We start from the raw sequence: 27,233 nt of genomic DNA on the forward strand, positions 1-27,233 counted from the left end.
TTTTAGCTTGTGTAAGAACGTCTGTAATTTCCCCAGTGGTACAATAAAGTTTTATTTCTTGTGCCAATCAAGTTGGTTATTAAAAGGACACATCTTAATTTTTCTTGCTGTTATTTTACACAAGTTCACAAACATCCCAGTTCATGTCACAGTTTTTATGATCTTTAAACTGGATTCAGACAAATACGAAAAATATAAAACCAGTCAGGACAGACAAAAAAAAAAAAAGAGTTTTCCAGACTCATAATCATTTTATAAACCTCCGTAGAGATCCTGCTGTTCGGAATGCGTGGCCCTCATCAATTACAGAGTCAGGAGAAAAGGAAAGATCAGCCAAAGTGCTCCACTTAGACACCATGTGAAAGCCAGAGCCTGGAGGCGATGCAAGAGTCAAAAACAGCTGCAGCAGAGCAGAGGTAAACGCCGCCGTCCAGGTTGGGCTCATAAATAGGATTGTAGTGGACACCCCGTGGTCGTGCTTCATCTTCCTCAGCTGGTCCTATGCAGCCTCTAGAAGATTAATCATCTGAGAAAAATGTGTCAGGGGAAGATAAGTTAACAAAAACCTCATGAGATCACATGAAAACATTTACTTATAGGAGCGTTCGAGGAGCGTTTGCCAATTTCAAGCAACAGAAGATTCTGCCGGCTGAATGATGCAAAGGTGGAATCACACATGACTGTCATCAGGGAGGCGTATCCGTCTTCACGTCCCGCAGCAGCCCTGGACTGCAGGGACCAGCTTCTTCTTTCTTACTGCGCATTCAGGCAAAGATTTAGCTCTACCAAAAAAATCTAAAAATTATTTTCATCTAGCATCTGGTGAAAAGGAATTTTGGGCATATAAATCAAGTAACGAAACCAAAACATGCATCAGGGATATTCAAAAGAAGTTTTGAAACGATTATGGGATGACTACAGTAAAGAATATCTTTTGTTTGAGCAATCTTCATGAAATTTCACACACACACCACCAGCTTTAGTCTACAATAACAAAATCTTGTTGACCTTTTCCAAAAAAAAGACTTTTAGTACCAGATACAAATTTTAACTGCTCCAGAGAATTTCAATCTATCGTGCCTAACTCGTTGAGCATCTTTGGGAAGGTACTTGGGACAAATGTTAATTTAAAAGTTTGTGGATTTTGAACAGCGTTACCATGGCGAGGTCGTGAAAGTGGCGTTTCCTGTTGCTCGCAAATTTTTTACTGAAATATTGTCCAAAAAAAAAAAATACATGAATATCTACCTCAAGCTGAACAAACATACAATATATAAACATGTTAGGAATGTGGGTGTGGTTAAAAAAAACCTCCGTTGCCAAGGAAATACAAAAGTTTACTTTAGCAGATTCTTCTAAAAATGACAAAGACCTGTTCGTCACCCCCAGGCAACCAAACCATAAAATGGTTGCTATGGAGATAAAACTAACAGAAAAGTCACCATTTTGAAAAAATGGCTGTAGCAGCCGCTCAGCCAGTGAGGGTGGATTAAAGGAGGTGTGAAGGTTGGGTGACACCTGCAGGCAATACGGCTTTTATATTTACAAAAAGGAGGATATTTGTGTCTTCAGCTCTTGATTGAGATGTGAAAAGACCTCTGGTATGGGGCACATGTGTAAACAGCATGACTCCAGCAAGAAGGCATCCAACTCCTGAAGAATAACCATTTACTGGATTAAATCCAGTGAAATCAGATTCATAGGGAAAATTGAACAATCTAAAACTTAGGAATCTGAGGAACAGAAGCAAACATTAAAGCTCAAACTAATTTTGGATTTGCAAAAACTAATTTAAATGTTTATTATTTGCTTGAAGGTGATTCCTCTTAAACCAGCTCACAGAAGAATGAATCCATCTTGGATTGGAAACACCTTCAGTGACCCTCCTTGACCTGCCACACATAACGCCGGAGTTTTACAGCAAATCTGCTTTTTCATTGTGTTTTCAGCCTTAAAGCATCTCACCAGAAAACACACATTACTGATAAATCATTCAATACCAGGGTGTTGACTCTAAAGTCAGCTTCGGATCTGCAAAGCATTTTGGGCCCTTTTAATTTTTTCTTCTACATTTTCAAAATATTTACATTGGACAGTTTAGCAATAATTTTATTAATGCCGTCACAAAGGTTCTGACGAATTGGTGGATAAATACCGGGGTAAATGGTTAAAAAACAAACTTTGACAAAGTGAAATCATGAAATAATACCTGAGACTCAAACTTACTTTCTTTGCGCAGGAAACATTTCCAAAGGCAGAAGCAGAGCGACATAACCAGCAGAGCTGCTACGGTGGTGACAGAGATCAGGATGGTCAGAGCTGTGCCAACTGGGAAGGAGAAGGAGACGATTCTGATCAGGAGAATTTATTATTAGACAGTTAAAAATGGAATATTGGTGCCAATTTGTGTGTCAATCTATTGCACACTGCTTTGTTTTCTCAACATTGCTTCTCCGTTGTCCTTGTAATCTACGATGAAGTTCAGTTGAGTGCGTTATGCTCTAACTTTTTTCTAATCTAATTGATGATTGAGGAAAAGTCAAACCTATATAAAAGCAAAGTATTGTGTACCGGTAAAAGACATCCATGTCTCTTATATTGTGAAACTGATTGTAAAGTATGAATAGGGGCAACCTTTAAATATGGACTTAGCTTTTTACCACAGATCTGGATTCAAACATTTGGAGTGAAGTTTTACTCCCACTGCGATAGTCTGTATAAAGTATCAAAGTCAAAAGCCTTAAATAACACATTTCTAATTCTTAATCTTGAGTGAAAACTTAACTGCAGTCATTGCTGAAGAAAATCACAGAATTTAAACTAGGACTCTGTTTGGCAGAATAACTAAATAAAGAGCAAAGTAATGGTTTTATTGGGAGGAATTTCGGCTCTTTCATCTTTATTACATTGAGGTTTTGGTGGTGCGTATGGTTTTGCAGCTCTTTGAAGATCTCAAAATACAGTTTTTGTCAACTTGAGATCCACTTCTTTTGTTTTTTAGCCATTCTTGTGTAGATGTGTGGCCATGATCACTTTATCATTGTGCTTTTGCATGATCCAGTTTCCAGTGAAGAGCTTTGCTTCGATGTTTGCATTTAGGCTCTCCTTAAAAAAGCAACAGAAGGAAAGCTGATAGTTTGTTACATAAAAAAGCCATGCCCCATATTTCTGTTTGGATCCACTTCATTATATTACTTATTTACCATATTTTAAAGACAACTTTATAACTTTTTAAATATCTGCATTTACTTGATCTTTTGAGGGACAGTCAACATTTGATTGTCATATTTTTTCCAAATACAGCTGGTATATAAGACTTTTACCTTTTACCTTGGAGACCAAGATAATCGTAAATTCATTTACATTGCACTGTTTTTTCCAGACCATTGTAGGAGGAAGATTAAAATATTGATGTGAATTCAAGCAAAAAAAGTAAATATAGTTTTAGAACAAAGTATACTTTCATATTTAGAGACATGGAGGGAACCTAAAGATCTTTAAAAAGTTTAAGCCCACCATCTTGTGGGGTCTAGATGACCCAACTCCCAATGTTAAAGTGCCTAGGATAGCACAAGGGTTAATCCAGCGGGGTTATTAGGGCACATTTACACTGCAGGTCTTATTCCCATCAGCAGTTAAAAGTCTTTGATTTACTGACTTTACTTGGATCCAGGGATACAAGAGTGAACCACAAATTAATCTGAAAACATGCAGATGCTTCATTAGACACTAGCCAATCTTTTTGTAAAATTTCCTGGCCAGAATTTGCCTGGTGCACCCAAGAGAACAGTTGATGGATCACATCGCCTTTTTCCCCCAAGGTTTCAGTCTTAGGTTAGCTCCAATTAGCATCAATTGAGAAGTAAATCCAAGTTAATTAAAGGTGTGAAAATTCCCTCCTGATTTTAGCAAAGTTGGACTGTGACAGTCCAATCGTGCAAACTCACTCTTAGTGTTCATGGATACAGCAATAGGCGTCTCGAGTCCTTTGTGATGCACCAAACATTTCACGGACACGTCCTTCAGTAGCCCTGACCGAACGGTCAGCGTGCTGACGGTCAGGGTGGTCCCGTCATCCTGGAGAACCTGCGTGTTCAGCGGGGCGCCCATGGTGCGGTTGTCTGTTTCCACGTTCCACACAATCTCCACAGGTGGCCGAGACACAGAGGTGCAGTTGGCCTCAATCACACCTGGGGAGGTGGTCTTGTAGCTCACTTGAGGTTTTGGAAGGACTGCAAAAAGTAGAGCGAACCCTTTTAGTGTTTATAAAATGCACAACCTGAAAAGATCTAAAAGTGTTGAAAGTGAAAAATCGTGATTAAAATAAAGCCGCAACCATAAAACAGAAAATTAAACCTTCGGATTTTCTTGGCAACAAAGGATTTTTGTTAACCACGCCCACTTTTTAAGATGTTCATACCGTATGGCATATCATTTTGTTCAGCTTGACTCAGGGATTCGTGTATTACATTTTTCAAAATAATCCGGAAAAAAATCTGCAAGCAATAGATGAACACCACTTTTGTGAGCTTGCCATGCTTTTCTCCGAATGATGTTTGAGGAGTTATGAGGAAATGATAGATCAAAATACATACCATTATGTAAATCTGAAGCTGATGTATGAGGATGTTTTTATTGGAAAAAATGTAATCTCCCTGAGGTCAAAGGTCAACAACACTTTGGTTACCGTTGTAGACTTAACCTGGTGGCGTTTGTGTTAAAAAAGATCTTTTCCCCATGTTGCTCGAAAATTTGAAAATAACCAAATTTCCCACTTAGCCACAAAATGGTTACCAAGTCATAGATCCAGAGGCCATCCCATAATGAACCCATAACTTTTAACCCCATAAGACATTTTGTCCCCACTCATTCTTTTGATGGTTTCTCCCACTGTGATTGCTTTTTTTTGGGTGGTGGTGGTAGTGTAAAGTGTGTGCAAATATTCGCTCAAAGGCGCAGTAAAAAAAGAAAAATTGCCAAAACAATGTGGTCCGGCTGTGGCATGGACTGAAAGATGAAGCGTGGTGTTTTTCTGTAGGGCGTGGTGAGGAAAATGTTTCAAAACAAACAAATCAAACCCCTTTTTTTCAGGAAACGTTATTGTATCTGTATGCTGATACTTGGGATAATATCTTCAGTTCCCCAGACTAGTTAAAATATGTGAATTCCTGCATTGATGCATAAATCTGTTACTGTTTAATTCCCGGCGCCCTGACAGGAATGCGCTGCACTGGAACTAAGAGGATTTTTGTTGGCAGGTTCACGTTTCGCCACAGATATTTGCAGATATTTGGTGTTCATGCTTTCATAACTTCTCAACAGCTTTTGGGATTTCAGCCCCCCCTGTACTGGATCATGCAGGATAGTAACAATCCTCAGCTCATAACAGGGTAAAAGTACAAGGAAATACTTTGCCTTATATAACAGTAGATTCCAAAGACGATGCACACACAATGATAGGAATTTAATCTGTCGAAATAAAACGTTTTTGGGAAGCTTTCAAAAATCACATTTTTTCTGGAAGAGTTAAAAATGTTAAATTATAAAGAGGTTCTAAAGGAAAAAAAAGTCCTTATTTGAGAGTTTAAACCTTTAACAGTAGTAAAACTGAAATATTGATGCCATTTCAGTCAGACAACTCTTGCAGTAAGAAATATTTATTTGACATTTTTCCACATTCTTTAAGTTGGCATTCACATATTTTCGTTTGGCATAAGGCTCCGTTCAATTCCATAAAACTTCCATAAAATTCCATAAAATTTCCATAAAACTTTCGGGTAACAAAACCCCCCTTTACGGAGCCCACAGGTGGAAGCCGGGGAGGAGGGTGGGGCGAAGAATGAGCGCTGAAGGTAAGAAAGAATGAACAACTGCGCACCTGGCTTAAATAAGACGCTGAGCAGGTGAGTTAATTAACTGAACCGCCCTGGGGTATTTACCTGAAAACACTGCTTCGAGTATCTGCCCGAAATACGATAAATCGTCATTTCAGTCAGACAACTCTTGCAGTAAGAAATATTTATTTGACATTTTTCCACATTCTTTAAGTTGGCATTCACATATTTTCGTTTGGCATAAGGCTCCGTTCAATTCCATAAAACTTCCATAAAATTCCATAAAATTTCCATAAAACTTTCGGGTAACAAAACCCCCAACACTAAAATCATCCAGAAGAAGAGAAAATGTGAATGTATAATCAGTGTGTAATAAAATGGGGTGTGTTTTCGGCAGCATTCCATTTTCATTTCATTTCCCAGTATGACTGCTATGTGTGACCCGGCACCATTGACCGTTTGGGCCGCCCCCGTTCGAGTACAGCGCCACGAAGGGAACATGCTATCTAGTGGATCTGCTATGTGTGACCCGGCACCATTGACCGTTTGGGCCGCCCCCGTTCGAGTACAGCGCCACGAAGGGAACATGCTATCTAGTGGATCTGCTATGTGTGACCCGGCACCATTGACCGTTTGGGCCGCCCCCGTTCGAGTACAGCGCCACGAAGGGAACATGCTAACTAGTGGATCTACTATGTGTGACCCGGCACCATTGACCGTTGGGCCGCCCCCGTTCGAGTACAGCGCCACGAAGGGAACATGCTATCTAGTGGATTTGCTATGTGTGACCCGGCACCATTGACCGTTGGGCCGCCCCCGTTCGAGTACAGCGCCACGAAGGGGACATGCTATCTAGTGGATCTGCTATGTGTGACCCGGCACCATTGACCGTTGGGCCGCCCCGTTCGAGTACAGCGCCACGAAGGGGACATGCTATCTAGTGGATCTGCTATGTGTGACCCGGCACCATTGACCGTAGGGTCGCTCCCGTTCGTGGAAACCACTAGAGGAAGATACTATCTGAAAGAGAGAGGGAAAGAAATAAAAGGGGAGCCAACATAAAATTACTTATACGTGATCTTAGAACGTAAGCTCACTTCCGCAAAACGCTGTGCAGAACTATAATTTAAACCGCCAAACAACCCGTATGATACACTAACTTAACATCCAATCCAAAGCTTCCGATGGCGTATGACATGCTTAACAGCCATTATTGGAACTTCTATTAAACCAAGAACAAGTTTGATGGCCATAAACTCTTCCATTTTTGGCAACTATATATACACGCGCTTAAGTAACATCCATTATTTCGAAGCTCCCAACGACAGTACCACGAACGAGCTTAATAGCCATAATTTTCTCCATTTGGCATACCAATTATAAGCGCTCAAGGAACATCCATATAATGAGGTTCCATCCCAATATTAAGAACGAGTTCAACGCCCATAATTACTATGCTTCTTTGGCATACTACAAACAAATGAGCTTAAGAACCAGATTCGAGCTCCTCGCAGACTATGATACAACTTAGAGCAACCTAAATTTTGAGGCTTCCACCTGGCTATAATTTGCTTTTAACATCTATAATCGAAGAATTTACATTCATTCTGCGGTTGACATTGATTAATTAATTCAGTCAGAAGGGTTATTGGAATGCAGAGGAGGTCCAACGCCCCGTCACTTTCAGTGCAGCAATAGGTACGTCGAGCAGTCATCGTTGCAGCACCAGATCAAGGGAATGCATGGGTGACATCATTTCCTGGAAACGGAGAAGCTGATCGGGGCGTAGGTGTTCGCAGGCTCAGGATGCGATGCATAGATAAAAACAAAGCAGTATTAGTCTTGACAAGAATATATAAATAACCCAGAAACTGATCAGTTTCAAAATGATTGAGATAAATTAAATAACAGTGCTTTTAAAAAACAAATCTGAGAAAGTGAAATTTAGTAGATAGTAAAGGTAAAGACCCATTGTGGATTTATCGCACCCTAGGAACCACCATAATTACAAATTCCAACAGTGAAATGATAGTGAAATATATAACCTGCACGAAATCTTAACACCAATTTTTTATATATTCCAATGATGAGAAAAGTAACCTTTGACAGTTTCAGAGGGACGCACCTTCAGGAGGCCATCGAGGAGTAGTAGATGGGAAGAGTAGCCAAGGAGATTTGTAGATGAGGAAGGTCAACATCCCACGTGGCAAAGGATTACAGCTCGGCTGGATTTGATGCCTTGTAATTGATATAAGTGGTTCTCAAATTTTTTTAATTAGCCAAGGGCGACTGGATACTGCAAAAGAGAACTTGAGAGCCATGAGGGATCATAGGTTTTGATAGTATTTTTTGCTAGACTGAACCTTAAGCATTTAGAGGCGGAGTATAACAAGCCTCTAAATGGGGATGCATCTAGCAGAGTGCCATCTGCTTAAAAAAAAAAAAGCAGATAGAAGACTGACTTGCGGACACAAGATTTAACTCTTGAACTAAGCTTGAGAGCGCAAGTGATATATATTTCCTACGGTCAGGGTAGAAGTTGCTCAAGGTGTTATTTAAACATTAACCAAGTCAACCGATGACACAATACTATCATTTAATATTGAAACAGCCTTAATATAATCTCCAAGGATGAAATAACCAGACGACCCCTTAAGAACCATCAGAGCCGTAGGTTCTGGCGGCCGGACAAACACAAACCACTCTTCTTAAATCCTTTTCCCCCAAACCAGAAGGCGCAGACTCAGGAGAACAAGTGGAGGGAGCCTGAAGACACAACAGGTATCACAAAACCACTCCAGGCATGGAGAGGGAAAGATCAAACAAAACACGAAAATCCAGAACAGGAACACGTGGCCCAGGATCGAACAACCCAGAACAAGAACACAAGATGAACGGATGACCATAGGACCAAAGCTACAGCAAATGTCAGGTGGCCCAATCATTGACGAATCATATCCAACCAAAATTTGAATAAACGACATGCTGCACAAAAGCTAGAGATGACATAATGGGGAGAGACAAGCATCAATGAACCACCCAAATCTATAGAAGAAAAAGAAATCCGGACGGGTGGAGGACCGTACATTATAGATAACGTGGAAACCCAATTTTTGAAAATAATTTTAATTTTTTTTTTTTTTTTTTTTTTTTTTTTTTTCACAGAGATTCAAAAGACCAGGGATACAGAGGAAAGTTGGCCACCAAGAAATCATCGATAACATGCAAAATGAAGGGCACCCATCGCCTACAAATATCCAGTACAGGGCGATAAAGTCGATTTTATGAGGACTGCCACGACAACGGAAAGGTAAAACCGGCAAACACCTCGAGCGCCAACTGAAGGCCAAGAGACGCAACTGAGAGGCATAGAGGCAGAACAGTGAGACCATCAGTGACAGTAATCCTCAGCCTTATATCGCGTTCGGAGGAAAATCGTGGAGACAGCATGGGGAGCTGAAGAAAATGTATACTAATCCTGAAGGCGCATGGGGAACCAGGCCACTGATGCCCAGAAGATTAACTGCGAGGCGCTAACAGGTCCAGATCAAGTCACGTCAACCTGAACACTTCCTAGGGGCCACCCTCAGTGGCGGCTTTGAAAACGATGCCCCGGAAGAATCCATCACATAGCCCCCACAAACCTCCAACCAAACTAGAGAGAGAATAACAAATTAACTGTCCAGCCGAGAAAACAAGGCCGCGACGAGACCGACACACTCACTAATGCGGCCGACGCAAGTCCCTGAGGACAGGGCAGGACCCACTGGGGTACACAGAGCGGGGAAAAAACAGGCGAAGCAGAACCAGATGCAGAACGTGCGGGGGCAATGAACGAGGAACGCTGAGTGAATAAAATGAGCCATAGACGCTGCATAAGAGAGACCAATCATAGGGAAAAATGTCCACAGAGCAGAGACGGGTCCAAGAGACACTGATTCACATTCTAACTAACCAGCAGCTACAACAACGAAGAAAACAAACAGAAGAAACGCCATAATAATAAAGCCAGCATCAAATTAAAGATAAGATTTACACACAGCTCCCAAAGAACAAATGAGCAACAGAAAACAAATGCTAAAAGCCACGATAAATTCAGCCAGCATGAGAAACTTGTCCAAACGAGGACTGCCAGCCTTCACAACCACAGAAAGGACCCCACAACCCCTGAAAAAAACAACCGGACGACACAGAACTACGCAGCAGAAAAGGAATCAGAAGCGCATCATGAAGGACCCGGAGTCAAAACCACAATTCCCAGGGTCCTTAGGGGCGTGACGTCACCGAAGTAAACAGGAAGTGAGACGCAGCCATAGAAAACTACACGGGAAAAGTATTGCATGACGCTCACCGTGGATAATTGGGGTGACCACGGCAGACGAGACGACCCGGACTACCCCTGATCGGGGGGCACGGACATCCAGAACATCGCGGAAAGCACACCCCTTGCAGATGCACGCGACTGCGGCGAAACGAACGCGCTGTGCGCCGTCAGCCGCCCGCGGATCGGAGGAGAAATTAAGGAGAGCAGACGCGGCGAAACGAAAACCCCACATCAGAAAGATGGGGATCATCCATCCGAAGGACGTGGGAACACAGCAAGACGCCGAAAGAGACGGAGACCCGAGGCCTCGGAGACCGGCGAAGAATGAGCGCTGAAGGTAAGAAAGAATGAACAACTGCGCACCTGGCTTAAATAAGACGCTGAGCAGGTGAGTTAATTAACTGAACCGCCCTGGGGTATTTACCTGAAAACACTGCTTCGAGTATCTGCCCGAAATACGATAAATCGTCATTTCATGTAAAACCATCACCACAGTTCAAATGGGACATCTTGTCATGTCGTAATGTGTTGTTGCCATCAGTGCTAATGCAGGGGCTGCAAAAGATTTCACTTGCTTTCATTCAACCCTATTGCAGTAACTACCTTTATGTCCTCTCACATCCGAACTTTAGCCTTCTTTTAGGCATTGTTGCTGGGTTTTCCTCATGTGAGTTGACTGGTTTCTAGCTTTTTGTTAGCGTTCTGATCAGGTTCACCTCTTAGGTCTAAAACGACATGATTCATAATTAGCAAAGTCGCCCTCTGATTTGGCTTTTATCATTTGTACATTTTTACTCTACCTCTTCAAAGTATTAGCTACAGCATTTCCTTCCATTTCATGTCTGTCCTTTGATTGTTGTTGCTTTGAATCTATTGTGCTTTATGACTTTTTATTGTTTTAATTCATGTTTATGTCAAGCAGCTTGTGTTCTACAGCATGTTGATGAAAGGTGCTCTACAAATCAAGTGATTGGTTTGATTTGATTCGTTTGATCGATTGATTTTAATGACTGATTTGATTGAGGATGAGATTCCAGTGCAGAAACCATCCTGTTTTTTCAAAAAAGGTTCACTATATCTGAAGTCCACAAAGTAGGACTACAGATGTTTCAATGCAGTAAAATTCATCGCTACACACATTTTTAAGTTTTTCTATCTTGGTTGAACTCTCAAATTTCAAACTTTTGTGGAGAAATTCATCCAGTATTATAGAATGAAACCAAATATCTGCTCTCGTTCTAAGATTTATGTAACTTTGGCGAGCTGGTGCTGCATACACAGCGACTGTACAGGAGACGCAGCATAATAGAGATTGATTTATAAGATCAACAGCCAATCAGGATGCAGAACACAGTGCACTGTAGAGAAAGAGAGAAGGCATTTAAAACTGCACGAAAAAACAAACACACAAAACAGTTAGACCACTAAAGGTGAACCACGATACAGCGAGGGAACGCTTTCCTGTGATAAGAAGTGAGACTATAGACCGCTAGAGTCTAAAGTTAAGACCAAGTTTAACTGCTTCATTGCTTCTGAAGCAACAAATCTGACTGTTTGAAGCTATTTTGAGATTGAGAAGATGCAGATAAAGTCACTAAATACTTGTAATTTATCTTACACAGTCAAGATTATTTATTGAAGTTTTCTGTTGTTCGATGATGTTGGTGGAAATGGGAGGGGCTTAGGAGGGTCACCGGAAGCGGAGGCGAGGAAGGTGAAGGATTTTTAGTACTTGGGTCAACAGTCCAGAACAACGATGTTAACAGGCCGAAACAAGAGAAAGACATCAAGTTGACAACAAAACTAAAAGAACGGTGTAGAGGACTGTGATGGGAGCAGCCATGTTGTCGGTTTAGAGCCTGCAAGCTGAGCCAGAGTTAGAGCAGAGATGATGCTGAGGTTCTCTCTGAGAGAGAGCAGCATGGATAGAATCAGGAATGGAGCCATCAGAGCAAAAGCTCCTGGAGCATGTTCTGGAGATAAATGCAGGGAAGCAGACTGACAGACAGACAGTGATGTTCCTAAAAGAACGCTGAGGTCGGAGCTACCGAGAGACCTATGGATGACCAAAGAGGAGCTTCATGGATGTAGAGGAGGAGGACACGATTATGGCTCATATGAGTGAGGAAGATGAAGAGGAGTGGGTTGAGTTGAAGCAGATTTTCACTGTGGTGACCCTTAAAACGAGAAGTCAAAGTTTGAAAACAAGAGCACGAGCAAACATGGAAGCAAACCCAAAAGCATGACGTCATTCACATAGAAGGTTGTGGAAGATTCCTGCTGAAAAAATTAAATCTGTTCCTGTCTTAACACATGGGGACACCTATAGCACTGTGGAGTTCAAAGGCAAACAAAAGCACATCTGTTTCTTGGAATTACTAGGATAGAAGGGCATTAGGAGAAAAGTGAAAACGCAAAAAGGAGAACAAAGAGCAGCAGACAAAGCACAGAGGAAACCCTGTCTGCTGTGGACACTGCCACAGTCATGAAGCAAGATCTCACTCCCTGCCTCCATCATTCTTTCTTTCCAAAGCTCCATTCTTCACATGGACAAACTTGCTCTGTGTTTGTGTAAATGGGCTCCACGGTCTTGGTGCTTTAAAACATTAAACAGCTAGAATCTTAAGAAAACATCAGCATTCCAGTTTAAATCCTCGGGTTGCCGGTCTCTCCTGTCTGCAAAGTCCAGGTTAAGGCATGAAAATCAGACACTTGTGTTTTTTTCCTCTTGTTCTGATAGATTAAATCACAAGTTCACCAGTAAAAATGCACTTTTACACTAAATTACACAAAAAATGTGAGACTTGATCACTGTTTTAAAATTTGCTGAGGCTTCCTCCTATTTTCACTGATCACTTTCAAGAACTTCCAGACTGCCTGCAGTAAAAATAAAGACTTGTAATGCAAAATCAAACATAGTTTGGTGAGACTAAAGTGATGCAGTTCACGTGTTTTAAAAATAGTGGGGGCAGATTTTTTTCTCTCTCTCGTTTTTTATACGCTTAGTGTTTAACATTAAATCTTTGTGTAAAATCACAGATAAAGTGGACTGTAGTAGAAACCATTGTGGAGAAAGATCAAAAAGTGAAAATAAAGAAACATTGATTGCTAAATTGAGCACGGTTTGTTTTTGTAGTTTTGAGATTTGGAGGGGGAAAATGCGGAGTAAAACTCCAAAAAAACCTCCTGAAACTCTTTCCATTTGACACACTGCAAGTCAGAATTCTGATAAATAAGTCAGAATTCCCTCTTGGTTTTATTTATAATTTTGTCGTTTGTAGCCAAAATCCAAAAAACCTGTGTTGATATTTAAGGAAATGTCAGCAGTTTATTAGAAATTTGTCTCTGAGTTGCGTGCGGGACCCTTAATGCAGACAAGCCCTGCCTCCCCTTTCCTCTCCCCACCAGTGAAAGCACTGAGCACGGAGCTATCAGCCTGCCCAGCGAATATTCAATGACAAAAATACGCTCTTTTTAAAATGTTTTTTTGTTTCATTTATTCCTCATTCACAAGGATTTGAATAAAGAAATGCTCACAAATGCAATTTTTATCTTCATTTTATTTTAATATTTGTCCTCCATAATCAGAAAAATGCCATAAGAGCATGTTAACAAAAACACGATTTTCATAGGAGTGAGTGTAAGCTCATAATTGTCTCTCTGAGGATTTATTGATATTGTTGTGAATCAAGGACAGATGAAAAAATACAGTTTAAAAAGAGCTTATCTGTGACGCTCCCTGCTCTGAGCTCTCAGCAGTGGGGAGGAGAAGGTGAGACGGCGCTTGTCTTTATCAAGGGTCCCGCCCACAACTCAGAGACAAATTTCTAATGAACTACTGACAATCTGCAGAAACTATGTCCTAGAAAACAACAGATTTTTATTTTTTATTTTGGCTAAAAACAGTATTATCATAATGAAAAACGCTTTGAAAAGAGCCCAAAAGATGACAGGAGTGGGACCGTTCTGTGTGGAGTTTGCATGTTTTCCCCGTGCATGCGTGCGTTTTTTCCGGGTGCTCTGGTTTACTCCCACAGTCCAGAAACATGCTTCATAGGGGTGGTTGGTTACTCTAGTGTCCCTAGATGTGCATGTGTGAATGACTGTGAGAGTGATTGTGTGACCCTGGGACCAACTGGCAACCAGTCCAGGGTGTACCCCGCCTTTGCCCAACAGTAGCTGGGACAGGCTCCGCCCACCCCATGACACCAAAAGGGATATGGCAGGTTGAGAAAAAGAGGAATGGATGAATGCATTCCTCAAATCGGACAAAATAATTATAAACTGGCAGTGTGCACATCAGCCAACACAGATAGGAGCTTAAACGTGAATCAAAATAGACATTTACCGTAGGTGGAGAGACAAACAGTGGAGCTCTTTGGTCCATCAAGGTGTGTTTCAAATAGGCAGGTGTAGCAGCCCTCATCTTTGATAGTAACAGGCTGGATGGTGAGCTCACTGTCTGACAGTGATGCAGTGAGCCACACTCTTCCCTGATACTGCGGCTCGATCATGGGGTCGCTCCGCTTCGCAAACGATGCCACGTCTGTGAGGTCGCCAAGCGCAGAGGTGTGTCGCCACACGACCTGCTGCACCTTTTCAGGCAAAGCATAGGAGCATGACAGAGAGGCCTTCTTCCCACTCACTGCTGTTTTGTTTCTCTCAGAGGTGACTTGGGCTGTGGGGGGGTGAAAGAGAGTACAAACAATGAGGAGGGCTGGGTGATGTTATTCAGAAACACGATGAGGAGAGCAGCCTGTGGAATCTGCAGCAGCTGTTTCTGTTTAGGAGGACAAGCGCTTCTCTCTGTGCCACGGCGCCCTTTATTAACATGACTGGCGGAGCCTCAGCAGGCTCATGAGGTTAAGTTCAGAATTTAACTGTGGTCAGGGGCAGCACATATCTTCAGTTTGAGCGGTTGGGTGCAAAGGGCAGGCATCCAAAAATCAGTCATGAAACAGAAATGATTTTTAAAAAAAAGCAAGTTTGGAGGAAAAATGTGGAAACATGGATTTCACAACCCAATGTGGAGAAAGCAGAACACAGGGATTCCCATGTCTTTCTGATAGCACAAGTCATGACCCTAGAGAAGTACTTCAAAGACCCACTTTGATGATAAATGTCTTTTTTGGTGTTTTAAACATGTTCTTGTGGCATTTCTCTGATGATGGAGGACATTTATAAGCTAAAAATGTCATTCAGAGAATATCTTTATTCAAATTGTTGTGTTTTAAGAGCAGAAGATAAAATGTTGTTCGAAAAAGAGCTTATTTGTGATGTAGAAACTACGCTGGACGGGTCACAAGCTCCCTGCTCCGCTCCACTCCCAGCTTGCCAGCTCAGACGAGCTCAGACGAGCTGGCAAGCTGGTTCGCTCAGATATTGGCTTCCCCTCCCTCGGAAGGGGGGCGGGGTTGCTCTGTGCCAACAGTCCCGTCCTCAACTTAGAGGTGAATTTCTAATAAACTCCTGCCACTCTGGAGAAACTAGGTCCTAGAAAACAATAGAGTTTTTTTTAGATTTTGGCCAAAAATGGCATAATCCTAATTTAAAGACAACTGGGAATGCTTTAAAAATAGATCAAAAGATGATCAGAGTGGGTCTTTAACTTCTAGGAGACATCTTGACCCAAACATTAATGCATTTTTTTCAAAGAAAAAAGATGCTTATGCATTAGGGCTGATCACTTTCTATTAACAAAAGCGTGAAGCATCGTTAACTTTAGTAGGTGTCTAACCCTTAGAAAAGTTTCTGGTATTAATAACATGAAAATATATTTTTTTGACTCTGTGGGTTATCTTACACTTTTACTGACAGCTTTAAACATAATTGTCAGGATTTTTAACCTGTGAAATAGCAAAGGCTAATTGATATTTGTATAATGTAAAGCAGAGGTTTAATCTTATGCTTTAAATAGATGAGGGCTCTTCAGCTGTTCTGTCTTTTTTCGCTCAGTCCGGCTTCATGTCCTTCACTGGCTTTAAGATTTCTACGTCACAATAACAAAGATTTTCATGAGGCAGAAAAAAAAAAGGTTCATGTTAAAGCCCCCCCGCCAATCCTCTTTTGATATATTTTCAAACTTTTTTTAGTAGTCTTTTAACTATAATTATGCTCTTTTGAGAGAAAATCAAAAAACCTGTGTTGTTTGCGTCTGAACTTTGGGTGGGACCTTTGATGTGGAGCAAACCTGACCCCACTTCCCCTCCCTGATGCTGAGAGCTCTCTGTTTACATTCTCTCCTGCTACCTTCCAGCCACACACAACCCTAACCTTGCATTATTGGTGCAACAAAAACGGTGAGCAATACTGGAGCTACCCAGCCGTACAGTTTTGAGCCAAATGCCAGCTCAGACGAGGAAAACTAAGACGTACTTGGATCCATTTGTCTACAAATTTACAGTATGCATCAGAATGAAGCGGAGTGGGAAACCTGTGGTCCACTCAGTGTATTTTCTACATTACAAATATGCTCTTTTCAAGCAACAATTTTTCTTTTGTTTCTGATTCGCGATTTGAATGAAGTAATATTCAGAAATGCAATTTTAAGCTCTTTTACTTATTATTTGTTCTCTATTATCAGAAAATGCCACAAGAACATGTTAAACACGTCAAAAACTCCATTTTTATCAGAGTGAGTCTTCACAATTTTGACTCTTATTTTTAGGTTAACTTATGGTTTTAAATCATCCTAAACAGTGGCAAAATTACAAAATGCATGTTTTAATTCCTTCATGCTGTATATCCCAAATTGACAACGTACCGTTTAATCCACCTTGGATGGAAAAACTATCTATCTCTCTATCTCTCTATCTATCTATCTATCTATCTATCTATCTATCTATCTATCTATCTATCTATCTATCTATCTATCTATCTATCTATCTATCTATCTATCTATCTATCTATCTAATCTATCTATCTATCTATCTATCTATCTATCTATCTATCTATCTATCTATCTATCTATCTATCTATCTATCTATCTATCTATCTATCTATCTATCTATCTATCTATCTATCTATCTATCTATCTATCTATCTATCTATCTATCTATCCATCTATCCATCTATCCATCTATCCATCTATCCATCCATCCATCCATCCATCCCTCTCTCTCTCTCTCTCTCTCTCTGTCTCTGTCTGAAGTTGTCTGAAGAAGCACAATATATACATAAGATACTTGGAACCAAATTCAGGCATTAAGGGGCTAGACCTTGAACTTTGGTGGATGAACTTAATTTAAAAGAATAAAAACAAAGTGAACAAAAATGTCTAGTTTCCAGACACACTGCCTGCTAGCAAAACCTTTATAAACAGTTATAGAGAGTAATGGCACACTTTTAATTATCCTATCTGATTAGTTTTGATTTATGATCTTATGATCTTTTTTGTTTGCTTGTTGATTCTTAATACAAGAACGCTTGCTTAAACTCTTGGCTTCCCCATCATGTGTGGTTTGATTGCTGACAGACCCCAATTTAGATGGAAACCTGGCAGAATATTGATCAATAGTTTCCATTGTTACCTGTAACGGTGAGGCACGTCTGTCCCTGCTTTGAGCCAGAACGCTGTAGCTCGAATATGCAGGTGTAGCAGCCTTCATCCCGGAAGCTCACCCTGCGGATGATGATCGTCGAGACGTCCTTGGGCGAGGCGGCAAGTTCCACATGCTGCTGTCCACTCACACTGTCCTTGTTTCCCGGCTGATATTCCAGCAAGGTCTGGTTCTGGACGTCCAGCCAGCGTACCTGCTTTAAGACTTCAGCACGATCCCTGGAAATGGTGCAAGTCAGGGTGAAGGGCTTTCCCACAGGAGCGTTCACCTGACCAGGTGCGGTTACTCTGCCTGGAACATCCACCACTATGTTACATAGGACAGAAAGCTGGTCTAGTTTCATATTTTCCCTCTTAGTTGGATTTAGGATACTCACATTGTCGCTGCCCAACCAACAGAAGGAGTAAACACACCTGCAGACTGTTCCAACAAGATGCCGGGATCATCTTCTTCTCTGCTCAAGGCCAAGACCAAGAGGAGATTTTATGATTCTATTAGCCTTTCCAAAGTGAAATCATCAGCTTCTTTGACTGGTGCTCCAACTCTGCATGACTTCTGAAAAGCTAACCCCGTTTCACCTTCATGCAGAGTAGACTTTGCTCCTGAAATAACCCAGAAATGCACCGAAGGGCTCCAAAAGACAATTTTCACATTGTTTTAAAATAAAGTTTGGATTGGATAAAGAATGTAAGACTGGCACAAAGTGTTTTTTTTCATAAAATTATTAAACAAATAAAACAAGTATAAATACGGTATATTTTCCTTTGGTTTCATAATTATTGGTTGCAAAACCCCATAAAACAGTTATACTGTTTTACAATTTAGGCTAAGAGCACAATTTTGGCAAACAAATAGTTATTTTTAAAGACAATTATCAATAAAATATCACTCAAAACACTTTACAGGGTGTAAAGCTACATTCAATTAAAAACATACATGTAATAACAGGATAGTTTACCAAGCTAATGATTAAATATCAGATTTTACTTAATCTTCTTTATTAAAATTTTAAGTAAGGATACTAAATCCACCCAATTTTTTTCTTTTGGTTTTAGTTGAATGTGTATTCAGTAAAATAAAAACTCACCTTTTAAGTTCTGAAAAGTTAAAGCCAAAAAGAGTTTTTGAGATGATCTACCTCCTTAACATCTTTTGCATCCCAATGATTATGATCCAGCAGCCTTTGGGCACATGAAAAAGGCAAGAAGGCAGTTGCATTCATCAAATCTTCTCTTCTTTCCACGCCACAAACTCAAAGAAGGCTGATCTGAACGGAAGGAGCTGAGAATGAGGACAGAATGAGTGTTCACAGCACTTAGGGGACTTTTTAGCCCTCTGCTGGTGACACGTAGACACTGCGTCCAGAATGAGATGAGTCTGTGGAGCTGCAGTGGATTAACAAGGTTTTGGAGGACATGATCTTAATTAAAAATGAGAAATAACTAAAAAAATAGAGAGGTTGTTCGTTTTGAACTACAGCCATTACTATGACTCCAAAACAAAACATTTTCTATAATGAATACAGCAATTTATTTATAGGTCGTAAGCTTATCTGTACAAGAAAAACAGAGGTCAGCCACATAGAAAGATTGCCAAACAAATATAATGATGACGCAAGAAGGAAAAAAGCCCAATAACGATTCATTCATATTGATATTTTTTATAGCATACGGTCTATTTGAATGGGCTAAAGATAGCTCAAATAAAACAAACAAATGTGAAAAAAGGCAAAATGGATGTATTAAAGCAACCAAATAAAATAATATTTATATTTAATATTATAAGTAATAATAAAAAATATTTATCGTAATATTAGTAATATTTGTTTTTAGATATTTATAGATATTTATGTTTTTTTTTTAATTTTTATCTTGGTATTTATTCTTATCCTTTTTTTATTTTATTTACTTTTAATTACCTATATACTGTACCTCAAATTGTGTATTCTGACTGTAATTTTTAATAAAGTGGGGTCTGTGTACTCCTTTTTACCGATTGGATCATGAGTCTGGAATAAATTCTATTCTGTTCATCTATTTTGATTCGATATTGCGATGACGTCAGATTCATGCGCCGGAAATACTCGTTGGTGACGCATTTAGTTGCCGCGGTTGTAGCGAAATGCTAAACTGCATTAAACTAATTTTAAATGAAAATTTCACAATATTTGTAGCAAATTGTTTACTTCTTTTGGTCAGAATGCACTGAAATGATCTTCGTTCTTTCTATTCGCGGTTTATAAACGTTCGGCGTTTATTCATCATGTCGTTTCTGGTGGACTCTGTCATCATGTTTACCTCTCAGGTAATTTTTGTTAGCATTCACTTAATTAGACCCGTTTTTATTTAAGAAGTTAGGACGTAAATAAATTAGTACTTAGCAGTACGTAAAAAACTGCGTTCCCAGATCACATTGTTGTAGTACTTAGCAATACTTTTGTGTTGTTAGCATGCTTTATTACAGACCTTTTATCTAACAATATTTTTAGTTCTCATTCTTTGGAAATGAAGTACACAGAAGGTCCCGTAAAGAGTTTTATTTTTAATATTCCTGATGCTTTTGAGTTTGTTTTTGTAACTTAAAAAAAGCAGAAGATCTTGGAATCCAATGATTCAAATTCCAATAGGGAATCAATAATTAGTCACTGAAGCAAGCAGATCATAAACTTATTTCTTTCTGTCAGGCAAACTTTAAGCTAATAGTAAAAATTGTAAACTCAAATCAAAATGAAAAGAAATACATGCAGTTAACAGGCTTTCTTACATTCAGCTTAAGGAACAGTTCTAAGCCTGGACTTCCAGTTTTTTAGTTATATAAAACCCTGTTTTGTTTTGACTTTAAGCACCAGAAGACTGCCTGAGAAGGTCCATTAGCTTCTTATAGAGTGGAGTAGAGTCTTATAGAGTTCTTATAAGTGGTTGATATTAGATCTATAATTTTAAGGTGTACTTTGGTGCTGAGCCATGCAGAGACCTGCACACTAGCAAAACTGTTTAAAGTTTGTTCTCTGAGCAACAGGAAGTAATACAAAACCGCCAAATGTAGTGAATATTAATGGAGAAACAGCCTGATTCACTGCTCTTTGACCATGCAAATTATAGTTAAAGTTTGAGATTCAGTTTTAAAATTTTCCTTAATAAATGTAAAACCTCTTAGCAGAAAACGACATTAAATATGTTTTTGCATCGCTTAATGAATTTGTTTTTCTGTGGTATTAGAAATGAATGATCTAATTTAATATGGATTTTTTTTTTTTTCTGAAATATTTCTTTTTGAATAAAACAGGTTCTATTCTTTGGGTTCGGTTGGTTGTTTTTTATGCGGCAGCTATTCAAAGACTATGAGGTAAGCTTTTTGTAGATTTTGCATTAAATGCACTCATCATTCATTTTGCATTGTAATTTTTTATCATACGTTGTGTTGATCATTGGGTGAATCCCGTACTGACTCTCTGTTTTTGCTTCAGGTGCGGCAGTATGTAGTCCAGGTGGTTTTCTCTGTCACATTTGCATTTTCATGCACCATGTTTGAGCTCATTATCTTTGAGATCCTGGGTGCCTTAAGTAGCAGGTGTGTTCTGTAACTATTCAATTCCAATGTGCATGAAAAGCAATGTATAAATTATAATTGTTCTCTAACAGTTCAAGGTATTTCCACTGGAAGCTGAATCTGTATGTGATTCTGCTGGTTTTAATCTTCGTGGTGCCTTTCTACATCGGTTACTTTGTTGTCAGTAACATACGCCTGCGTGAGTACATCCTGTTTTTGAAACTAAAGTAATGGAATGATGTTGATGACCACATCCCATAATAAGTGCTTTACTGTTTGTCCATCTAGTGCAGAGGCAAAGACTTCTATTTGCGTGTATGGTGTGGTTCACTTTCATGTATTTCTTCTGGAAGTTGGGAGACCCGTTCCCCATCTTGAGTCCTAAACATGGTAAGAGTTTATTCATTTTTATTTTTTAAGCTTCTTAAATTTAGTCCAAATTTAAGTCGAATGTTTCACAATTAATAACAAATCATTCAGACCTCAAATATAGGTGATTAGAGCATCATTTAAAAAATAAATGATGCTCTTTTTTATGAAAAAAAGAAAATAAGTATTTCTGGTTTTGCTAAATCCTTACGTTTAATGAAATTTGAGTATCTCCGGTTAGCTGTAAATGATCATTTTTGTAAATAGTCAATAGTTGAGGTGGATGCAGGAGGAGAGTTAGAAAGAGGTGTGTGACTCACTGTTATTTTGACCCCTGAAGGAAGCAGCAGAAAAGCAAAGAAAAATATGAAAAAAGCACAGCAGACTTTTTTTTTAAAGGTTTCCGAAGTGACCTTTTGCTTCGTTCTGCTTTAGAAAAATCTGCACTAAATCAATTATTCTTATAGTCACAAACAATAAAGGCTCATAGAATCCATTTAATTTTTCTACTGCAACATTTTCTGTGGGCTCCAACTAAATCTTTGCATTAATGAACTTAAACTAACTTTATTGACAAGGACGATTGCAACATATGAACTAGCCTCTGCCCAACAGTAAATGTAAAAATAATAACTTTAAATGTTGACAGGAGTCAGGAGAGGAGATGTTAGTTTTAAATATAAACTATAATTAAATAAAACCTTGGTCACAGCCGCCCTTATGGGTGGATTTGGGCTGTTTGGGCGTGAAAAACGGGCAAACTTGCACAAAATGTCAAGGTTGCAGAAGGCTTTGTGAGCCCGTAGAGAGAAAATATTTGAATGCATATTTTTTCCTATGAGCATGCTGCGAGGGACAGGTTGTAGGAAATATTCAAACAACACAAAGCGCAAGTAAGGCTGAAGTAGGCGCAGATGTGTTGTATTGATTTTTCATTTTTTCACCCCCCAAAATCCTGCGCTTTGTCCAAGGCTCCCGTTAGTGCTGCTCAGAATTTGAAATGTTTGTGTGGGACGAATAAAGGGGTCATCTTTTTTAACCCTCTCTTATCTCTCATGTGATAGGTGCGTATTCATTAGACAATGTAGTTTATGTGGGCATCCCACAGGGGTCCTAGGGGCATTTATTAATCACTTGCACATCTCATGTAGCATTTGCACACAGTCAGTGCAGAGCTAGCATGCGCACCTTGGGGTGTGGTGTAAGTGCACCGTACGACATCATCACCCGTACGTCACTAGTGTGGGGAACTTAAATTGTCCTTATTAATGCCTTTTTTTTATTTTTTTTTATGAACAAATATTGCAGATACAAAATACCAAACACAAAACTCCACAGTGTGCAAAATACAATTTTCACGTACGCCAGGAAAATGAACAAAAATTCTAAAAAAGTCCTTATAAATACCTTATGATGCACTTACCACACGCATGGCAATGGTACGTTCCATTTTCATAATGGTCCTTAAGGTGAAATGCAAGAAACACCTTCAATCCCCTTGAGACGTGGCTACTCTTCTCTATGACCCTCCATGGGCCCTGACAACCAAACAAAAAAGCAGTACCCATGGGGGTCAACGCCTGTACGGTGCATATGACTAAGGCATTAAGTCTTATTGTTTATCTCATAATTCTGAAATTTTCTTATCCCTGGAGAACCCACAGGGTCAAATTTTGATGTTTATTTTAACAAACAAACAAACAAACAAAGGTCAAATCAACTTTAAAAAGCCCTGAAGAAAACACACATTTATGCTGTTGAAAAGTAATAGTAGTAGTAAAAGTAGTTTGTCGTATCAGAAAAATGTGTGTTTGCCTTTGGGCATAGGAACCTTTTCATGTGGAAGTCAAACGTCTTTTACTTTCTCAGGGATTCTGTCCATCGAGCAGCTGATCAGTCGTGTGGGAGTCATAGGAGTCACTCTGATGGCGCTGCTGTCGGGGTTTGGTGCCGTCAACTGTCCATACACGTACATGTCCTACTTCCTCAGGTAAGGCCAGCTGGTTCTTTTTGCTTTTCTCTCCTCTGTTGTCATCAGGAGCCTGAGCACCAATGGGGTTCTGTTTATTATTCAGTTAGAGTTTCTGGGGACACTATGATGGCTGAGCTGCTTGCTTTTGTTTTGCAGAAATGTAACAGACGGTGACATCCTCGCTCTGGAGAGGCGGCTGCTCCAAACAATGGACATGATTGTCAGCAAAAAGAAACGGTGGGAAGCAATACTTTGTCTTTTCAGTCGGTGAAGGTTTATTTTTTTTTCTTATCGCTACTTTTATAATTGTGCGGTTTGTGAAGAATCGCCATGACGAGGAGGCAGATGTACCAGAGAGGGGAAGACCAGAACAAGCAGACGGGATTCTGGGGGATGATCAAGAGTGTCACCTCTACACAATCGGGCAGTGAAAGTATCCTTTGCAGTTTTGATTTTTTTTAAAAACATTTCCAAACATTTTGAAGCTACCTGAGGATTTATCTTGACTCCGCCCCCCTAGATCTCTCTTTGATCCAGCAGGAGGTCGATGCTCTGGAGGAGTTGAGCCGACAACTCTTCCTCGAAACAGTAGACCTTCAATCTACCAAGGTAGAAGATGCAAGCACACGCTAGGCACAAAGGCATTGTGGGAAATATCTCTATCAAACTCAAAACATTAAAATCGGATCTTATCCTCAGCATTCCAGTCTGTCTAGCTTTTTAAAATTCTATTTGTAAAATAAAAAAAATCATATTAAGGTATAAAAGTTAGCTTTTTTGGCGTAATTCTAAACAGCTATATTTGAACTTCCAACCACCACTCATAGTTTAATTTACAGGAACTTTCATAATTTTTATTTATCTTTCAAGTCATGGTACATGATTATTTATTTTGGATAAATAGCATTTATTTCAATGGTTCCAGATTCAAAAAGGTTTCTCTCCACTTAAAGTCCTTCTCCGATGAAAATCATGTTTTTTCAGTTTTTGGCATACATGCTGGGTTTTTCTTATGAAAGAGAACAAATGTAATTTCATTTTCTGAGTATTTTTCCTTTTTACATTGTTGTCAAACTGTCACAAAGACGCTCTTTTTGAATAAATGAGCCATTGTGATGTCACAACGGCCCAGGAGCGCACGCACAAGCTCCCTGATCTGCCCCGCCCAGCGTGCACATCAGCTCAAGTGCGGAAGAAGAGAAGAGGGTACATCACACATTTTAAATGCGTCCCAGGCCGCATTTTGTTTGTTGGCCGAATGTATTTAAAATTACAGGTAAAGTCCAGTTAGCTGTCCAGCTCCTAGGTGAAATATGTTCCCCGCATTTGATCCATCCACTGGAGGAGCAGTGAGCTGCAGAAACAGCTGCGCTCAGGAACCATTTGATGCATTAATCCCAACCGTTACTCATAATCCTAATCTTAACCCCCCCTCCTCTGCGTCGGTGTGGCCAAGAAAAAAGTTCAGCACTGGCTGCACGTGTTTGGAAAATTACTTGTGTATAGTCTCTTTCTTTATGGTATTTTATTTTCTTTGCTGTGCAAGTTAATTCAACAATCTGCATGTCTGGCATCAAATCCCTTCTGCTGCTTGCAGTTTCAAATTAGCCTAAATTATAATGTAATTCATAGCATTTTTCATGTTCTTATCAAAGTTCTTTTTGTAGTCTTGTTAAACAGCATGGTCTGATACACACATTTGGTTTTTTTATTCCACACATTGTTCAAAAAGTGTCGATTTGGAACCAGAAATATGTCACTTTTCACCGTTTTTTCATGGCTAAAGGTGACGTTTTGAGAATAGAGACTGTCAGTCTGTGTCGTTTGAGCCCCCCCCCCCCCTTGTGTCAAACTCTGCACTCATGCAAGACACAGCTGTCATCATCAGAGAGGGGGGATCATGTGAATGAAATATGTTCCATACATGTTTAAAACACCACTGTTGTTTTTTTTTGGTTGTTTTTTTGACGTCATAGAGGGACTTTAAGACTGTTCGGCCTCTAGAGCCGATTCAGCTACAGTGAAAGGGAAACATGTTTATTATTCATACAAACTGTCTTTCCTTCCCAAATCTAGTATCTCATAAACTCTTTATTAATACTTTTCTTGATTTTCAGGAGCGAATCGAATACTCAAAGACATTCCAGGGGAAATACTTCAACTTCCTTGGCTACTTCTTTTCTATTTACTGTGTTTGGAAAATCTTCATGGTACGATCGTTCACACAACTTTTATGAAGCTCATGTTGTTTGTTAATGATGTGTGTTTGTTGTGCGACATGTTTGCTAAAAAAAAGTAATTTTTTTTTGTTTTTGTTTTAGGCTACGATAAATATCGTGTTTGACCGGGTTGGAAAGACCGATCCAGTAACCAGAGGCATTGAAATCACTGTGAACTATTTGGGCATCCAGTTTGATGTAAGACAATAACCCCCACACACATTTGAAGCCTTGGGTGACAACTGCCCTTAAGGGTGGATCTGGGCTGTATGAGGACAGAAAAATGGGCAAACTTTTCTGGGTCATGCAGGGCTCACCAAATTTTAAGATGGTGGAAAACCCACACAGTGAAAATGTTGATGCACATTGATATCCTGTCTTCCATGTTTTTTAACAGCATTTTTTCGTCTGCTCCCGATTCACAGCGATTTGAATAAAGGTAGACTCAGAAATGCCATTTTAAGCTTAATTTTCTTAACATATGCCACCCCCCTCCCCCTTGTACCAATTAAAAAAAATACAATCAGAAGACATCAAAACAGAATTTTTGTGGTGCTACTTTTGCCTACGACCCTCCACGGCCCCCAAACAACCCAAACAGCAAGCAGCACCAGTACGGGTCAACCCCTCGTATGGGTGCATGTCACATCATAATTACTTATGATGCTAACATTTGTAACCTCTTGTTTAAGGTGAACATTAAAAGCTGCCACTCTCTGAGTTTACAGACAGTAAAATCCCCGCTTCCTGTGGCTTATTGTTTTTTTTTTTCTTTTTTTTTTTTTTTTTTTTTTTTTCTTTCTGTGGCTTATTGTTAAATGTTTTAACTTAATTGTTTTTTTTTCCCAGGTTAAGTTTTGGTCTCAACACATCTCTTTCATCTTGGTTGGAATAATAATCGTAACGTCCATTCGAGGCCTGCTCATCACTCTGACTAAGGTAAGGCTCTCACAGCATTTTTGTTGGTGTCGCTAGCAAAAGCTTTCTGAATCATTCGTGGGAAAGCAGTAAACGTTCAGCTGATCGCTGCTGAGCTGTGGAGTTCAGGGTCGTCCCACGAAAAGTGCTGCTCACTCAGTGTGTCATCACAGCCATGGGGGACTGTTTGACCGTGAACGTTTTAGACACGAAACGTGTTTTAGAAACGTACTCTTAGACTCTGAAAACACAGTTTCCATGGAAACCTGCCATCATGTTTACAACTCGTACTGTGGACCATTTTCCATTTCTGCTTGGTTCTCCTGTACAACATTGATCCAAAGTGAGACACAGACATCAATAATCTGCATTGACTGTCAGATTTGACTTCTGTTGTAAATTTGCTCAAAGGCTGCATGGCGGCCCTATAAAAGACTATATAGAGCGAGTCTATCTAGTGTTCAGGATTTGAACGCACTTTGGACACAT

General features: G+C 39.8%; 2 protein-coding genes across 4 annotated transcripts in view; one reads left to right on the plus strand and one right to left on the minus strand.

Annotated features, from left to right (window-relative positions):
• On the minus strand, positions 1-19,010 carry zgc:113337 (OX-2 membrane glycoprotein). 2 transcript variants are annotated; one of them, XM_011489928.4, is made up of 7 exons: positions 18,805-19,010; positions 18,094-18,171; positions 17,688-18,008; positions 14,507-14,836; positions 3,948-4,232; positions 2,227-2,328; positions 1-526 (listed from the first exon to the last, which is right to left on the minus strand). In XM_011489928.4, the coding sequence occupies exons 2-7, from the start codon at positions 18,161-18,163 to the stop codon at positions 519-521; spliced, it is 1,116 nt and encodes a 371-aa protein (XP_011488230.1). In that variant the 5' UTR covers positions 18,164-18,171; positions 18,805-19,010; the 3' UTR covers positions 1-518. The 2 variants fall into 2 exon arrangements, with proteins under 2 accessions (XP_011488230.1, XP_004082020.1); XM_004081972.5 differs by having other exon boundaries at positions 17,688-18,023; positions 18,805-19,002.
• The window catches only part of si:ch73-390b10.2 (Golgi pH regulator), an 18,727-nt gene continuing 1,869 nt past the window's right edge, over positions 10,376-27,233 (plus strand). Inside the window, exons 1-12 of one of the 2 annotated variants that reach the window (XM_078939711.1) lie at positions 10,376-10,495; positions 21,003-21,062; positions 21,184-21,287; positions 21,359-21,465; positions 21,555-21,656; positions 23,505-23,625; positions 23,764-23,844; positions 23,931-24,040; positions 24,128-24,216; positions 25,725-25,817; positions 25,929-26,024; positions 26,676-26,765. In XM_078939711.1, coding sequence (XP_078795837.1) covers positions 21,036-21,062; positions 21,184-21,287; positions 21,359-21,465; positions 21,555-21,656; positions 23,505-23,625; positions 23,764-23,844; positions 23,931-24,040; positions 24,128-24,216; positions 25,725-25,817; positions 25,929-26,024; positions 26,676-26,765 — 1,020 coding nt within the window. In that variant the 5' untranslated portion in view covers positions 10,376-10,495; positions 21,003-21,035. Of the gene's footprint in view, positions 10,496-19,748; positions 20,022-21,002; positions 21,063-21,183; positions 21,288-21,358; positions 21,466-21,554; positions 21,657-23,504; positions 23,626-23,763; positions 23,845-23,930; positions 24,041-24,127; positions 24,217-25,724; positions 25,818-25,928; positions 26,025-26,675; positions 26,766-27,233 lie in introns of those variants that run through there. The other variant, XM_004081973.5, reaches the window with a different exon arrangement.

Source organism: Oryzias latipes, chromosome 21 (genome assembly GCF_053564925.1).
Source record: "Oryzias latipes strain Hd-rR chromosome 21, Olatipes_Hd-rR_3.1".
Classification (NCBI taxonomy): domain Eukaryota; kingdom Metazoa; phylum Chordata; class Actinopteri; order Beloniformes; family Adrianichthyidae; genus Oryzias; species Oryzias latipes.

What these genes read in the sequence shown, in the direction of transcription:
- zgc:113337 (XM_004081972.5), bottom strand. Translation starts at nt 18,163, where the DNA reads ATGATCCCGGCATCTTGTTGGAACAGTCTGCAGGTGTGTTTACTCCTT. An exon ending in GTTGGTTGGGCAGCGACAAT is followed by an intron (nt 18,024 to 18,093) that starts GTGAGTATCCTA and finishes TATGTAACATAG; the next exon opens with TGGTGGATGTTCCAGGCAGA. An exon ending in GACGTGCCTCACCGTTACAG is followed by an intron (nt 14,837 to 17,687) that starts GTAACAATGGAA and finishes ACCCCCCCACAG; the next exon opens with CCCAAGTCACCTCTGAGAGA.